The sequence below is a fragment of the Nesoenas mayeri genome (genome assembly GCF_963082525.1).
Source record: "Nesoenas mayeri genome assembly, chromosome: 1".
Taxonomy (NCBI): Eukaryota; Metazoa; Chordata; class Aves; order Columbiformes; family Columbidae; genus Nesoenas; species Nesoenas mayeri.
This window is the reverse complement of record NC_137541.1, coordinates 196656014-196673293: the sequence shown is the minus strand read 5'-3', so window position 1 is coordinate 196673293 and position 17280 is coordinate 196656014. Positions and strand designations below refer to the sequence as shown.

Genomic DNA, 17280 nt, shown 5'->3' with positions numbered 1-17280 from the left:
TAATGTTCTTACCTTATCTTTGTTTTCAGAGCCAGAATCCTCAAGTTTGGTCCGAATGACAAAGGGAGTAGACAATCTCATGAGAACTCTTTCAAATGTGGCACTGATTTTAGGAGAAACTATGTCAAAGCAGTCTTGGAATTTCAGAGTTTTATGAGTATCAGATTTGAGCTGCTTCCTAAGACCTTCTCCAAGCTGGAGAAGCAGCATGTTTGGATCAAACATCAGGTGAAAGGGGAAAGCTCTGCAGAAGGTGCTGATGCTAATCCTCAGGTCTAAAGGGGACTGGGAAGTTCCTGGTGGAAGTGCTTTTGTGATATTTGCATTTTCATGTTCTTTGATAAGGAAAGTCAGACAGCTGCAGTTACCTGGGTTCGTCTCCTCTGAACACAAGTTATCATTAGTGACCTGTTCTACTTCCACGTCCAAGCGGTAAATCTTCTTTGCTGCTGCCTTTATCATTCCCATCATTGCAAATCCCACAATTTGATGTGGGTGAAAGTAATGAAGCATGAGATTGCCTTCAGGGAGCTCTTTGCATAGGAAAGAAGGGGATTCCAGGGTGGCCTGTCTTCCAAATGAAGTTCTAATGTGCTCCAGCAAAGCATCAAAGCCATTGAAGAAGTCTTGAAGGGTCCCACCTACAGCTCGAAGAACTCTTTCATTCTCATCAAAGCAGATATTGAAGAATTCCTCTCCAAACTTTTCTTGCATTTCCTCAAACTTCAAACCTATAGGACAATCAGACACTGTTATTAACAACATAGTATTGCTAATGTGTCACATTTTCCCTTTGTTCTCTATTTTCCAAGTCAGCGAGAACAGCGTTTTCACTGGATACCCACCCATAGGACTGGTCTTTGGTAGGTGGGAATAACCCCAGAAGCTTTTTTTTGCCTGTCATTTTAAGTCCTTGTGCTTTCAGCTCCCTGTCCCAGCCAGCTGCTCATGGGATTTACACTTGCCTGTCTCCTTTTCCCTGCTGGAATCCAGAACACGTTACAATTTCCCTGAGTTTTGCAGGTCACACGCAGTCCACTGTGTGAATGCCCCCAGCCACAGGTGCGTCCATTCCATTGCTGACCCAGCCACCAACGAGGCTTTGCTTTTATAGCCACTCTGTTCACTGCCACTCTGAGGGATCCAGTTCTTACCAGCTTGAAGAATAAGCTACTGGGACTCAAAGTCAGGCCCTTGGCTTTCCATAAGCAAAGTAAAGCCCTGCAGACAGACGACACTTTAGTAGCTGGCAGAGAGAGGTTCTGGGTTTGAGGTTTTTTTCCAGACAAAATACTTTTCTCGTTATAGCTATTGGGCACTGCCAGAAGATACAAAGGAGTAATTACTTCTTTTTTGTTGCTTGTAAAGGGAAGCAAAGCCTTTTCTGCTTTTACACTCACCCATATTTAAAAAACCCTGCCTCTTAAAGCAATCTAAGCTGCTATTAGATAGAACAGCTCTGTGATATCCCATAATGTCACTTCAAGTTTTCATTGCAGAAATTCAAAAGGTTTGATTTACAGAGGTGATAAGGCTGGTACTGCTGAAGGGATGAAAAAATATCAGTGATAGAAGCCCCTAGACACAGATACGTGTCAAATCCTACTCCAGTTTGTTATTTACAGTTTTAAGGATAACCTAGACAAAATAATTTTGAGAGGGTTATTAAACGTTTTCTTCTGTCTTATTTTAGGCATGACTTGCTCTGTTAAGTTCCTCTGTATATAATCCCTATATCACATAGTAGAGTTACAAAATTAATCAGATATGTTTGCATTGTTCCATGCTGTAATAGAAGAAAAAGAATTATGATCAGCTCTATGCAAATTACAAATATCCAGCAAGAGTCTTCCAAGGAAATTAATACATGAATTAACAACATTGTTCCTCCAGTGTACTGAAATCAAATCACATTTCAGTCAACTAGTCAAACATCTTAAAATTTATCTCGAAGTCTAACAGAAATGAAGGGCACTTATTTATTTTCTACAGGCACAACAGGCCCTTTAATATGTATTCAGCATACTTTATAACCTGGATAAGATCCCAGTGGATCACTGAACTTCTCATTGTTTGTTTAAATTGCCTGTAGGCTTTTAAATTTGGAAGACCAGTGTGATTTAACAATGTTCATGTCCAAGAGGTATAACAGCGGGCAGAAGAAGTCACACATCTATTGTTTATAGACAATAACCTTTGATCTTCTTAAGGCAGCATCTGAACTGTCTGTGCAGACAAGCAGAGTTACATTGATCAATATTCACAAGGGATCTGAACGTTCAACAGCTTTGCAAACTATTTGCAACTATAGTTTTTTTGACCTTTGATATGATTAATAGCAGATTAAAATGCATAAAATTACATATATAAACAAGGCAACAGGACAACATGACAAAGCATATTTTATAAAAGAAGTAATAGTAGTAATTTGGGGAAGTTCATTCAAATGCCATTACTCATAATCAAATTTGGTCACTAAACTAGGTTATTACAAAAATATTCCCAGGATCTTTCATGACCACAGATGGTCAGATCTGTGGCTAAGCCAAAAGAAAGTACCTCTGGTACACAATGCCCTCTGATATCCTGACTCAGAGCACAGTGTGCCAATTCCTGACTCATTACCATTACGTCTGCATAACATACTATTGTAACATCTTCCATAAAAATACTCACTACAAGCCAAAAAGAATTAAATTCTAACCTACACCAATAACATCGTCATAACTGGATATTAATAGCAATGAGCTAAGAAATTATCATATTCATATGTATACAGAAACATGTATGCATACGTTTAAATGTCATTGTTCTGTGCAGTGAACTGTGAATAGCTCTAGATGAAGTCTGTCTGTAGATATGATCAGTCTATCAGGCTGTGAGACTGCAGAGGCTCTTTGAGTGTGGGAACAGAACGGTATCAGGAACCCCTAGGCTAGTCATACAAAAGACCAAAAACTGCTACAGAACCATGTAACATCCCATAAAGCTGCCCAAAATGATAGCATAGGTGAGCTGTCTTTAAATTGGATTAAAAAATTACTGTGAAATAGTTGGTTGCCCTGAAATACGGTACACAGAACTGATCACTTGTGTACTCCACTGCTACATATGTAAGCGTTGTCTCATTATCATTAACCGGAGTTGTATCTTAGTATTCAGCCTAAGGTTTTGCTGATTGTCTTGTCATCCACTCTGGAGAACTGGCTGTTCAATCTGGACACAACGTACTGACTCCAAGCAACATGAACTATCTATGAAATTCAGGTCAATGACCTGGCTTGAGGACATGCCACTACTTTTACAAACCTTTTAGCTTTGAATTGAGTTACACATAGTACCAGCATAATACTACATTAGCTCAGAATAGAAAAATGGATATGCCCAATCTTGATCCAACTGCTGGTCTTAGTCAGGAATTTTCTCTCTGATAATGGACACTATCAGATACTGAGAAAATTTTAAAAAACTCAAACCACCTTCTAAAACAAACAAGTATAAAGCACCTACTGGGGAAGTTTCTTCCTAAGCCTCACCAATAAGAGGTCCATTTTTGTTTGACACATGATGTTTTTTCTTTAGATCAAAAACCTTCATTTATATTGCTATTATACAAACACACACAAACTATTTTTTTCCTGTATTTCTACAGTGCTCTTGGCTTCAGTGATGTGCTTATATGAAACTACACAAAATACTTAATTTATTTTTACTGACTTATTCCTGCCTCTCATTCTGAAAAAAAAATGATGAACAGAAGCACACATCACCTCACATTAACTCTGCATAGATTTCATCATAACCTTTTCATTTGCTACCACATAAATAGGCTCAATCTTTTGAATATCTTCTGTGGAGTTTCTCCCCACCCATTTCTCTACACTTATATCTGTTTACCTTTCAAAAGACAATAGAAATTGCCATCATCATCAAAAGGTGAGAAAATGTCAGACTGCATCAGATTGCTATTCAGCTGCTCAGAAATCTTTTCTCAGTAGTAACTGGTATCTGATGCTATAGAAGAACTGTAAAATTTGTTGGAAAATCATGAAGAAACATGGTTGGGAGGAAGCTCCTCCGTAACTGCTACAGTAAATTTTGGCTTATTCACTGAAAAGGATGAGATTACCAGACCAGAAGATAGTTTTGTTACATACAGAAAAACCTGCTTGTTACAAAAATTCCCAGAATTCATTGTCTCTAATAGTGTATATTTTCCTACATTTACAGACTTTTACAGGCTAATTATTATCTTTAAAAACTACTTTTGGCATGACTTCCAGTTCCAATGTATTCTGTATTGCCTTTGTTTTTTAATTTTGAGAAAGACAAATAAAATCTTCAAAATAATCTTCTTTATAACCTTCAGGCTATACATCTGCATAAACAGCCTAACCTTTTCAAATACCTCTCATATTAAATTCTTTCTCTGCTTCTTAATTTTGTTTTCATTTTGATTTTGCAATGGAATAATTCAAATCGTAGAGGGCACTGAAAATGCGAGTCAACTTCTGTTCACCAAAACTGACGATTTTCTATTCCTTTCTGAAAAGCTGGCATTTCCTTCCTTTATTTTTCACTATGGACCTCTCATGAAAATTTTCATTCAGCTGCCCAGGAAAAAAAATAATATTTGAGATGTGTATGTGCGCCCAGCACTTTCAAACGCAGAGGCCAAAGTGCTCTCATACCGCCTCATGCATGACCCCAACCACCATACATAAGGCTTCCTAATGGGCTCTATCTTGCCATCCATTGGTAAGTAGGAAAAAGTCTGGCTTAGTTTCACCAAGACGCTTCACTGAACAGTGGTGATACAAAAGAAGCCAAAATTCATCCCAACAGTCTCAGCTGTTGCCCAAGTGAAAGCATTTTTTATTTTGAGCTTCTGCTAATGTACCGACCTTCTACTGCTATACGGAATTAAATTCTAAAAATTCATCAGTCTCAATTTAGTGTCCTCTTAGAAAGGAATCTTCTATATTCCTATCACTTAATCCACTTCATCAAGAAGACATATCAAGTCTTAACTCTAATAAGGTTTTTTTTTTCCCTTATTAGTTTCTTTTTGGTTTTTTGTTTGTTTGTTTGTTTGTTTCTTACAATGACATTTTTATTCTAGCCCATACTGGAGAGAAACTAAGTATGCACATTGTAGGAGGAAACTGAGGCAAGGCAAGCACAGAATGAAGATATTGCTCTGGGTCTCCAATACAAAGCACTTCAGGATCCACAACAAAAGTACTACCTAAGGTCTATTATTGTCCTTTGAAAATGTGTCTCAAAGACATTTAGAGAAGAGATCCTATACTTGTGAGCCAGATCCAAAACTACCGAAGTCTTTAAGCATGGGCTCAGAGTACAAATAAAGTATTTCACTGAACTGGAGCAGAAACAGATGACTTCATCCTGTAATAACACGCTAGTAAAAGGTCCTTCTTCATTTTCTTTTCAGCAGTTCCTGAAAACTGCGAACCCACTGCAAAACATCAAGTAACGAATACCGTATTTCTAAGTATTTTGGACATTACTAAGTGGAGAAATTAGATAGGAATCTGTTCTCGTAAAGAAAATCACAAATCACGAGCTTTTCGGAAACAAATAGAAGATGAATGATGTGCTAAAAGCATCAAAGTAATCCATTAACTTGCAGAGCACACAGAAGCAGTTACAAGACATCCAGTTCTTCCTTAAAGTATAATAAATCATGGAGACAATGGCTGCAGAGTGGCCAGCATCTGATTCCTTTGGCACAGAAAAATACTTTTTGTTTCTCTGGGATACCCATTAAGAATCTGTAAATGTCAAATATTAAGGAGATGGGACAATTCAATATGCAATTCCAGAACTCATACTGAGGACGGAAGCAGAATTTGCCACCTTCAATTATAGCAAATACCTCTTAAATGTTTCTGGATTAGCAGATTTTTGGCATGAGTAAGATCTTTTCCTTAAACGGTCTTTTAGACAGAAAGCCAGGTGGCAGTTCGGAATTCCAAAGCAGAATTTAAGATGATACGGAAAACGACATTTACTTTCTCAATAAAAAAGGTTTTGATGTGTAGAGGCTCATGCTGAAGATACATTAGATGAATCATTTGGCTTGTAAGTGAACCTAGTACAGGATCTAATTATTGTATAAAGGACTTTGATCTTACTTCATTACAGTGGTGAATTTATATCAACCTGGGAATCCAGACAGTATTTTTATATTATAATTTTTAGTGGTTTTAAATGTAAATACAATAGCATCATTTTATTCCTTTACATATGGTTTTGACACAACTGTAAAATTCATAACACACTTCTCCTCCAGTGCCACAGAGGGCCTGCATATCTTTCAAGATTTTATAAAATAAAAATGAGGATTATTGTTTAAAAGAATTCCTCACACTTGTTCACCTATAATACTTGTTTTATCCAATTTTAATGAGGCATTTTCTTTCCTTGTTAAAGTGAGGGTCTCCTCTGACACATGATGCTTAGAAATATCGTTGTAATTACAACCTCTTGGTGAGGACGTGATCACCTCTGTTCAGCATATGTGTAAAAGATTCTATTCCAAACTACTAACACAGGAAGCTCAGCTGAGCTATTATGATCAGGCTTTTTTTTTTCCCCCATGTAGCACTTTCAGCAGCAGCCAATTCTGCAGGCAAACCCAAGCTGTTTGAAGCAAGACTATTACCATTTTGTGTCCCCCATCACATCTTGGAAACATCACTTCTTAGATTTGCACAGGGTTTATTAAATGAAAACTGCACTCACTACAGTGGGGATTCCTAAAAATAAGGCAGATCCAGTTTGTTTCGTGTTAGTTCTAGAGATCAAACAGCAATAAGAACAGAGGTTTTTAATTGGCTTTTACACTAAAATAAGCATATACATCTTTGAATTAACATAGAGAGTAGCACTTCACTTCTTTGAAAGAATAAAATTTTAATAAAATCTAAAAACTTTTCCCATGAAATGCAAAATCATCTCTCATAATTCCTCAGACATATAAAGGGCTCAATTCAGCTGAGTAAATATAGAAATCTAATGTTACTTGAGTCTTCATAAGGCATCTAAAACATCTACAAATGGACTAAGAGATATTATAGTTACATCTCCCAGGATATGAGACTTAAGGGAGACCTACACATTTCTAAAGGTTTGACAGAGGCCATACAAGATGCCCCACAGCACCCAAAATAATGGCAAACACAATGGCAAACACCTACATTTAGTCCATGAATCATGCCCAGAATGTCTCCTACTTTATAAATAGACTTCCACAAGATGTTATTGTATATCAAAACTTCAAACTGCTCACTATCTACTGGTAATTCATCTGCTTTGTAACACTAAATAGCTCTGATTTGAGAAGAGTGGGTTGTCTAAGGCCATTTGGTATAAAAATTTGTCCTTTTCTAATTTAGATGTGTTCACCTCAGCTTTGAAATGCCATGAATTATGTGATTTTTCTTTAGATTACTTTAATATTTGACAGTGCACTATACTGTCTGCTAAATAACAGGGTTCCTGTGTGTACAGCTCAGAGCTCCCCCAAGAATAGAGTTCCAAGTACTATTAAAATCCATTAGTATCGCCAGTCCTCTGGGCCATGTAACATTTGTAAACTAACAACTTTAATTATAAATCAGGCTGTGTATCCTAAATTAGTTGCATCCCTATGACTTCTGCAGTTCTTAGCTCAAAGGAAAATGAAAGTGATAGTATTTTATGTAGTTCATATATATAAGCATTTACAGTTCTCAGACACCTGCCGAGCAGTCCGTGTGCCAAACCCATGCCTGTCATTCCCAGTTACATCACCTAGTCTAATTTCACTTTATGCTAAGATCTGTCCTGGCATCTCCTTTTCAGTATATTTCCTGCCTCTTCAAATGTATTATTTCTAAGGACTGATCTGCTGCTATTATTTAATAGTTCCCAGAATTATCCCAAATGTATTCCTCTTTAACTACAGAATATGGGTAAGAGCTGAGACTTTCTTAGTTTCATAAAGGAAACACAGATCTTCAACTTGAACAAATGTACAGAGAACAAATGACTTTTATAGAATTATGCCCTTTGCACTAAATGAAGAAACAGCCATACAAGATATATTTAGGCATGAAGTGATTTGGTCTATATAAAGCAGCCTACAGCACGCATCTTCTTTGCTGGTGATAAGCAAACGTCACCTAGAGCAGGAGTTCTCTAAATCCTACATCAATGATGGATTCCACCTCCTCTTCAGTGTCTTGGGGAGCCTGAATCCAAAAACATGAGTTATCTCCCTGACAGGACAGGGCTCTGGGCTGGGATTCCATGTAACTTATTACTGGGGAATTTAGGAAACCTCACCGCTGTGGCATATCATCCTCCAAACAGAAGATGCCCAGACAGATACTCAAAAATGACAGAGAATCAAAGTCCCCACACCACTCTCAGAAGCAAGATCAAGAGGCCACGAATTATTATTAACCTGTAAATTACGAATGTTTAACAGTAAAAATTTCTGCAATACATTTAAGTTCACAAGCAGAGCTGACTCAGCAGCCATCGACATGCTGTGCATTTTTTAAGGGAAATGAGGTAATAGTAGTAAGATTTTAAGAGCCAAATTTTTATAACAGATGAAAAAGAATAGTCAGATAGGTACAATTATTTCTCCAGGCCTCCTTGTTGAAGCAACCATCTAATACAAGAATATTTGTAACTTCAGACTGCACACCCAAGGTGTTGGAAGTGTTATTTGTGTAATGTATATCACACGGTGCTGCAATACATACAATTTACATATCCTAGTCTAATACACAAATAGGCTTTCAAAGGCAACTTTTCTTCCATGTCATTAAAGACTGGGTATGAATATCTACTTTTGCTTTGCTAATTTTGCACCACAAGTTTTAACAGGTCTTTATGAATTTAAGTTACTTTTCATTAGATTTACTGTCAAAGTTATGGCAGATTACAGCGTTCCTCAGCAAGATTCAAAGAGGCTCCAAAAAGGAAAACAGGTAACTCCAGGAAACTCCTTTTGTGTGTGTGTGTGTAGGACTGAAATAAGAGTGAAAAATAGTTCACATCTACAAAGGCTACATTAATTGTGTGCAGTGTTTGAAAAGAATGTTTGAAGGACACGTGGTGAAGGCTTTGCAGTTTTTAACCTAGTTTGTGCATTTGGAATGGCTGAAACATCATGTAATATATCAGAAGTACACGGTGGGGTTGAAAAGCAAAAAATGAAAACTGGACATTTCTCTGTTGCTTCATAATACTCAGTAGTACAGACCTGCTTGGAATATCTACCCCCAAAATAAGCAGGAGACAGGTCATGAATGCTTTATGTCCCCAAAATAAATTCCTTACAGTAGGAATTACAGACTAACAATTTTTAAAGCTTTCATCTGTATTTTTCTGTTGACAAAGTTTTAATTTGGAACTACCTGGAAGTCTTCTGCTTTATTCTAACTAGCTGCAATTAAACCAAAATGGATACTCTAACCTTGCTTGAAAGCAAATTATTTTAAATTATGGGGATAAAAACAGTCCCAAACAAGATTTGTCTGCCATTGTTTCAAGTGTTGAATGTACAAATGGTATGCAAATGTCTTTGTTTTGAGAAGGGTAAAATCTGAACAGCATTGACATATGGTTTAAAGGATTGGGGGAAAAAAAAGTTATCTCCATTATACAGCTGGTAAATTGAGGCACAGAAAGAATAAAAACTTGTGCAAGGTCTGATAAGAAATCTCTTCATATACAATCTTCCTCTCTAACATGCCTCAGTTTACATTTATAGTCACTTATTAAAGATAGTAGTCATCCACATAATTTACTTCATCATAGAAATCTTTTTATTATCATTATTTCTAAAATAAGTTCTAACTAACAACACCAATCTGCTCTGTGCACCATTTAGCTAGCCAGCTAAAAGCACTATCTGTGTCAACAGGATAAAACATACCAGTGCTTATTCTTTGAAATACGTTATATCAGACTAGAAACTTTATAAAGGTTGCCTTTAGATTTCAAGATTTCTTTTGTCTTTTTCCCAACTTCCGATATATTGTCACTTGTTTTTCCTTTGGATGATATGCCTATGGGGGACACTGTAGAAGTGGGCACACACCAAATAAAGCAAGCTGAGTCCATCATAAAGCTGTCTGGACTATTTTGAAAAGGATGCAAAGTTAAATTAAATATTCCAGTCTCAGAAGTTGTCACTGCAAAGGAAAGCTGTGCCATTGATACAGTTTACAGCATGTGAGCACAGTGGACATAACTCCCCTAATTACAGTGGATTAAAGCGGGAAAAGCTCTATTGATGTCTAAACTTGTAGTAGGAGCAACTAAGAGAGGTGATGAGGAGAATCAGGTCCTTCCACTGCAGGAAGATAGTGTCACACTTTAGTGATAACTTGACAGGAGGAAAATTCCGGTATCCGTACCTGATAAATCACATACTTATAGACGAGCATACAGCTTGCAGTCAGCACTTCACTGTGTGCAGTGGAAGCACCAGGACCACAGTGTGAAGCATCTGCTCACAGTCTTCTAAGTTTACTAGTGACTGCAGCATTTGCTGTCTTCTGATGAGTAAGGAATGCCAAAAGACTATTTTTGAGGCATTTTAGAGGGTCATGAGAGGTGAACCATGCTGCTATTATCTAAGGTAAGAGAACAGCAGGTTGTTTTCAAGCACCTTTAAGAAAACACTTTCTACTAGCCCCAGACAGCAAGTCCTTGTTACTGCTCATATAAACAGAGAGCCAGATTGGGTTCAACAGTTCCTCCAGCCTCCATCACAGCCAGGTTCATTCTTGTCTTCTGCCTCAGCAATGCCAATTGCTCCAGGTACACACCCCAGTGGTTACATCCTTCTTGCACAAAACAAACTCTTACTAATCCTTTTTCAACCAGAAAAATAACTACATATGTGAGAATTAATTACACAGCCTACACTAATTATTTACATGTTGTGATAAGAGCTACAATTAAAAATAAGAAGCTGGTTTTACTGTTCACTCCCTTATGTTCCTGTCCCAGGTAAGGAAAAGTAAAGAAGTACTGCTTTCAAATTATCTCAGTGTTTTGCTCACATTGATTTATTTTTTTTTCTGTGAATCCAAATTCATTCTTTAAAAGGTGAGCTTTTCCAACAGTAAGTCTCACCCAACTTATTTTCAATAACGTCTCTTTTAATAATTCCCTAATACAGTAACTCAATTCCCTATTTATCAACTTCTCTATGGTTCTGGGCTTCCAACACTGGATTCAGTAATCCAGATGTGGTCTAACAAGTACAGAGTAGAAGAGGATAACAAGTCCCTTCAACCTCTATCTTTGCTCCTGTTCATACAGCCCAGGCTGCTCTTGGCCACCTCTGCTGCTAGGACTTGCCACTGGCCCATGTCCTTCTTTCTGGCCACACCAAGGGCCTTCCCCACAGAGAAACCACTGTGACAACTCTCCATTTGCAGACTCCCATGAAAGCAGCAGATGGCAAATGACAGTGCTCAACGGCTGATGCCAGATCGCAGTGGGCACACAGACAGCTCCAACAGCTCGGCCACTGTGCTGCACGTGGGGGAGCTGTGGTCACCTGCCTGCAGGAATGAGCGTGAACAGAGTACTGATAACAACATGACCACATTGGTAGTACTTTCTCAACAGTAGACAGCATAATTGCATACAATTAATGTATGAGAACACTTTATATCTTAGAACTTACTTAAAAAGTTACCATCAGTTGTTACAGTCCTGGAAGTAGAGATGTGTAACATCAGCTTTGCTACACTGCAAATGACTATCGCAAATAAATTAGAAATTACTGCTTTGAAACAATTATCTTTAAAAGCAGTTACTACCTTTTCTCCCCACAGTTCCCTGTAAAACTCAGGCAATCTATAAAGTTGTAGCTCAATCTGTAAAGTTTACTCTGAAATAAGGAAGATGGCCAGTTTCACAGAAGTGAAACAGTTAAAACAACTCCAGTCAAAAATTAAGTTCTTAGTGTTAAACTCTGCACATTTTTTTTGCCTCTTATGATAGATTAGTATCAGCAACACAGATCTGACTGAAACCTTACTAAAGTCAGCTTTAATAAGCTTTAGTAAAGCTTACTAAAAACTTGGGAAGGAGAATAAGCTGGATAAATAATATGAATGGATGCAAATGGCCAGGTATCTAATTTTGGCACCTATTAAGACAATTGCACTTTGGTGATGGATGACATCATCTTGACATGCAACATTTCTAAAAGTTTATTGCAGCAAGCATTCTTCAGTATGAATCTAGGTTTCCAGAATATTTTGTGTCTCAGGTACATCCTGCTGTTTCTCAGGCTCTCTATCCACCAGGCCCATAGATGATAAGGGTATCTGTTCTGTAGGAGCCCTATAAAATCACTTGAGATAATTCCAAAACCAAGGCCTGCACAGACACAAGTCCATTTGGACTCAAAGCCTTTGAAACTTCTCTAATTATTGCCATCAACCTGGGTATTGCACAATACAACTCCACTGACTCCAACGAAAAATCTGTCCGGATTGTCTCAAAGGAACAAAATATAAGTAGAAAAGAAGACAAATGTTGTAACAGTGCACTGCCTAAATCCTAAATTTCCTTTGTTGGAGCAAAAATTCCTTGGTTCATTGTTGGTATTAGGCTGGTCAGTAAACTTGCCTTCCAAATAAAGGAAACAAATTCCCTTGAAAAAAATACTTACCTAGTACATTAGCCGTACACTGGAGAATTCCTGAGACATCTTCAGTTTCTTCATTGCCAGGGCAGTCTGTATAGGAGCATCTGTCTGATATATTATGAAAGTTCTTCTCTGCATCCCTGTAACTACAGTAAAAAAAAGTTTAAAAGTTATAGCATATCCTTATACAAATGCAAAGTCGACAAATGCCTTTCAGAAGTGGTGGTAAAGGATGCCTTTACTCTTGTCTCTTCCCTCTTCTCCCCTCTATCACCCCCCTTCCATTCGTGCATTACCACACACAGACGACAACACATTAGTAGCCTGGGTATCTCAAACATTATATTAGAATCTGGAATATTATCTGTAATGAGAATGAAGACATAAGAAAAAACCAGCACCAAAGGGCTGAAGCCTAAGGGAAGGGTATCAGCCATATCTGTCTTATACATCATTCCTGCTGGGATGTTGTCTGTAACAAAGTTGTACTGTAAACTCCAATCAAGATGTTTATGAGGCAATGGTGAGTATCTAATAAGAAGAATAAATCTTCCACAGCACATTACATTAGCACTGCAAGTTTAAACCCAAGCTTTCTCTGTGGATTATCTTCTGCAAAGATCTCAGCAGAAAGAAGGATGTCAAGCTGCAACTCCCTATGCTATCAAGAATAAAGTTTGTGTTATAGCCTGTTAAAAAACAGAAAGAATCCCACCACTGATGAAAGGTACAGAGCTACTGAGTCCAACCAGAAAAAAGCAGCCACCATCTAAATTATTCTATTTGATTTAACTTTGCTGGATTGTTTTTCCTTAATGCAATAGAAACAGAATAGAAGTTCAAACCATGTTTAAAATAAAGCTTTATGCAGGTGATAATGATGACAAGAGGGAACACAAGTGAAGAAAATATTAGCAGCAGAGTGATAATGCTCTTGGCAAAATGTACAACTGCTTTAGCTCAATGCAGAGAGAAAAGCTTATCTAATGAGTATTTTAATAACAGTTTTGCTATGCTTTCATATTTTGTTTATACTTCATAAATCATGAATAGCAATTTTATGGACTGGACTCTTCATCTGGTTAATGCCTGTAAAATCTCAGCACCTGGGTTGCCAGAACCTGTGGAAAAGGAACTACAAAGGATTCAGAGCAGCACATCACGTTACCCCCCAACAGGGAAACTGCTTCTCCAGGTGGACTAAAGCATATCGGGAAGAGTGGGCTCACGTTAGACATGGAGAAACCTCTGGGAAGGGCTGCTGAGCTGCATGGTCTGTACCACTTTGCATGTCTCCAGCAATGCCAGGACACGTGCTGGGCACGAGGTCATGTCCTGACACACTGTCCGAGCTGACTCAGAGCCCAAAGTCACAGCCTGGCCCCACCCCATGTCAGGGGCCAGGGCTCTTCAGCCAGTGTTACCAACACCCTGCACAGCACCAGGGCCACTCCTCACCTCTGATCTTGACCAGGAGGGGAGACTGGATGAACACTTATGTTGTACCAGCTGTCAGCACCCAGCTGTTCGTGTGGGGGTCTACAGGGGCTGCTGTAAGGAGAGGACAGGGCTGCCCCATGTTGGACACAGCTGGATCCAGCTCTAACGGCCCCATCACAGGGCACAGCTGAGCCCAGCAGCCAAGCAGCTGGGGTCTCTTGGAAAATGTATTTAAGAAACAGCAAATCAACTCATGATGGTGTGAGGGATGAGGAAAAGTAGTGACAGAAACAGCCGTGCAAACACCAAGGTCAGTGAATAAGGAGGGGGAGGAGGTAGTCCAAGTGCCAGAGTGAAGATTCCCCTGTAGTCCCTGAAGAAGACCACAGGGAAGGAGGCTCTCCATGGAGGACCACAGCAGAGCAGATATCCACACTGCAGCTGGTGGCGGACCCCATGCCAGAGCACGGGGATGTGCCGTGAAGGAAGCTGCAGCCTGTGCACAGCTCACAAAAAGCAGGAGAAAAGTGTGAAGAGGAAGGAGCAGCAGCGAGGAGCTGTTATGGACTGAGCACAACCTCCATCCCCATTCTCCTTTATGCCACTTGGGGTGAGAGGAGGTAGACGGAACAGCAATGTCTTTATCTCTACCCCGAAGCCATGTTCATCATGTTTTCCCCTCCGTCCTGTTGATGAGAGGAAGCAAGAGAGCAGAGCATCTGGAAGTGGGTCCAGGAGCTGGCCAAGGTCAACCCACCACAGTTTGTACCAATGGTTAAGATCATGGGGCAGGGCAATTACAGGACATCTGGTAGAGACAGATGCTACTTTAACAAACTCATACTGATGTTCAAAAAGCTGAGTCACTGTATTGTAATTCACAGGAACTACAGGTTTTCAGAGTGTTCTGGCTTTAAACTTCATCCATTAAAAAAGTGCATCTGAGCGGCATGTAGCCACAAATAAAAAGCCACATTGTTACTGCACATGTTTTCCTCGAGGCACTGCCTCATACTCTGAAGTAGCCTAACATGAAACCTCATGCAATTTTTTCAGTAACAGAATAAAATAGCAGGCAGAAGGCTTCATCCCACTGCCGGCCCCACGGTGGGTATCACAGCTGCCTGCGAGACGGGCCCCTCGCTGCCCGCAGGCGCCAGCCCATCCGCTAATATGGCACTAATATGGCAGGTATCACCCACCAAGCCAGGGGTCCCTGGGAAGTTTAACCAGACTTGGAGAAACAGGCAAGGACAATTCCCTCCTGTGCACTGAGCTTTGAAACTATGTCATAAATTCTATAAAGATCCTCAGCATAGCATGAAAAAAAAAATCCCTTACATCCGTGTAATTAAATTGAGAGGAAAGCATTCTTCATTTGTCATATGGCACAGCCATTTAATGGCTATAGACACACAGCCATTATATTCTGACTCTGTTAGGAAAAGTAAGTTATCTGTGACAATAAAATATAATATTTGTGCAGGTAAGGAAAAGGTTGAGAGAAGATTATTTCAATCAATGGGAGAATGTCTATGGTTTTCATGATGACACTTCCTATTACTTTCTTTTTACTCCTCAGTCACCTATTAATTTTTTTCTACAAACTCTTTGGAGATGGTTTTCAGCCCTGCTTCTGCAAAAACCTGCAAGTATGTAACAGTGCATCTATGTAATGAGCACTGATGCAGGATTTTGCAACGTTTGGACCTCAGGTCATAATATAAATAACTTCGCCAGCATTCTCAGCTGGCTCTGTGAAAAGCCAATTGGAACAGATCTTATATTTTTACAAAAAAGAATCCCTGTTCTCCTTACATAGGAAACATCACTGTTAATGGAGCAGTCATGCTCTGATGGGATTGCATGGAAGCAAGACTGGACAGCAGTTTACCGTTCACGTCTGTAGAGTGTATAGATACCCCAGAGCACCTCTAAGAACTTGTGGGAAAAATTTAGAAGCTGGTCAAACAAGGATGTGACTTGGGAAGCACAGAGTAAAAAATGACCATGCACCTTCCACTACCTCTTATTAACACTTACCCAATAACTTGATGTTCAAAATACTGCAGTGTCCTTTGTAGAGTTTGCCGAATGGTCTGAGGCTACGGAAGAATAATTTAAAAAATCATAAGATTAGGGAAGTACAATAGTTTAATTAACATTAACTTTTATAACACTATTCTTCTCCATTTTTACTCCTCCTCATCTTCTATCTGCTCGGTGCCCATCATGGCAATAGGTATGAAATATTATTCATCCTTTATATCTTACTTCACCTTTTAAATAGGAAGAAATTTTACAATGTGACATAATTAATACTGCTTACAAGACTAGCTGTGCATAACAAAGGAGACACTTCACTATTAGCTCTCAAAAACTATCACCCACCAATTATATCATTATTTTTAAATAATTAATTTAAAATAATTGCAAGAAGATGCTATTATTTTGTGATGAAAGTATCACCAGGAAAAGGCATCAGGTTTTTTAACTTTGTATGCTCCCTAGAACATGTTGTACTAAAGAATATTATAATGACACAATTAATTTTGGCTTACTTTCCTGACAAGCTATGACTCTCCAGTCATCTTTTAAATTATCAGGAAACTAAAGTTCAGCAAAAGGAAATCATGACATGTTTCAAGCATTTCTATGCTATTTCATTTTAACAAGTGTTCACCAAACTACATTCGTGAATATATGTGTTTAATTGCATTATTACTACTACTACAGTGTTCACCAAAATGCATATTTACATATGTACCTATATATCTTTTTTCCTTACTACTATGGCTGCTGCTGCAATTCCTATTATTTTGAATCTCTCATGAGAGATCTTCAGGTAAATAAAGAAAACGTGAAATCTAGGTCATTCTCTTCCAAATTTTCCAAGTCACTTATGGCAAAACATCATTCTTCCAAAATGATTGCTTTGTACCAAATCTGAGGTTCTTCCCCTGTCCATTCAGTCCTTGTGCCAGAGAGCAGACAAAGCGACACTATTTGGATTTATAAGCCTTCCTTCTGTATCAGAGGCACACACAGGGATATTTTTATCAGACTCACAATAGCAGACACTCAAATTTTAGAGACAATGGGTATTTCCCTACCTTTTGGAAAAGGCATCTAATTGTTTGGGA

At 38.6% G+C, this 17280-nt stretch overlaps 1 protein-coding gene across 1 annotated transcript in view; it reads right to left on the bottom strand.

The window, feature by feature from the left end:
• Positions 1 to 17280, bottom strand: part of GUCY1A2 (guanylate cyclase 1 soluble subunit alpha 2) — a gene marked incomplete at both ends in the record, with an annotated part of 148032 nt that overhangs the window by 115977 nt on the left and 14775 nt on the right. The window contains 3 exons of the mRNA XM_080350626.1: positions 13 to 731; positions 12722 to 12843; positions 16181 to 16242. Of these exons, the coding sequence (XP_080206752.1) occupies positions 13 to 731; positions 12722 to 12843; positions 16181 to 16242 (903 nt within the window). The remainder of the gene's footprint in view (positions 1 to 12; positions 732 to 12721; positions 12844 to 16180; positions 16243 to 17280) is intronic.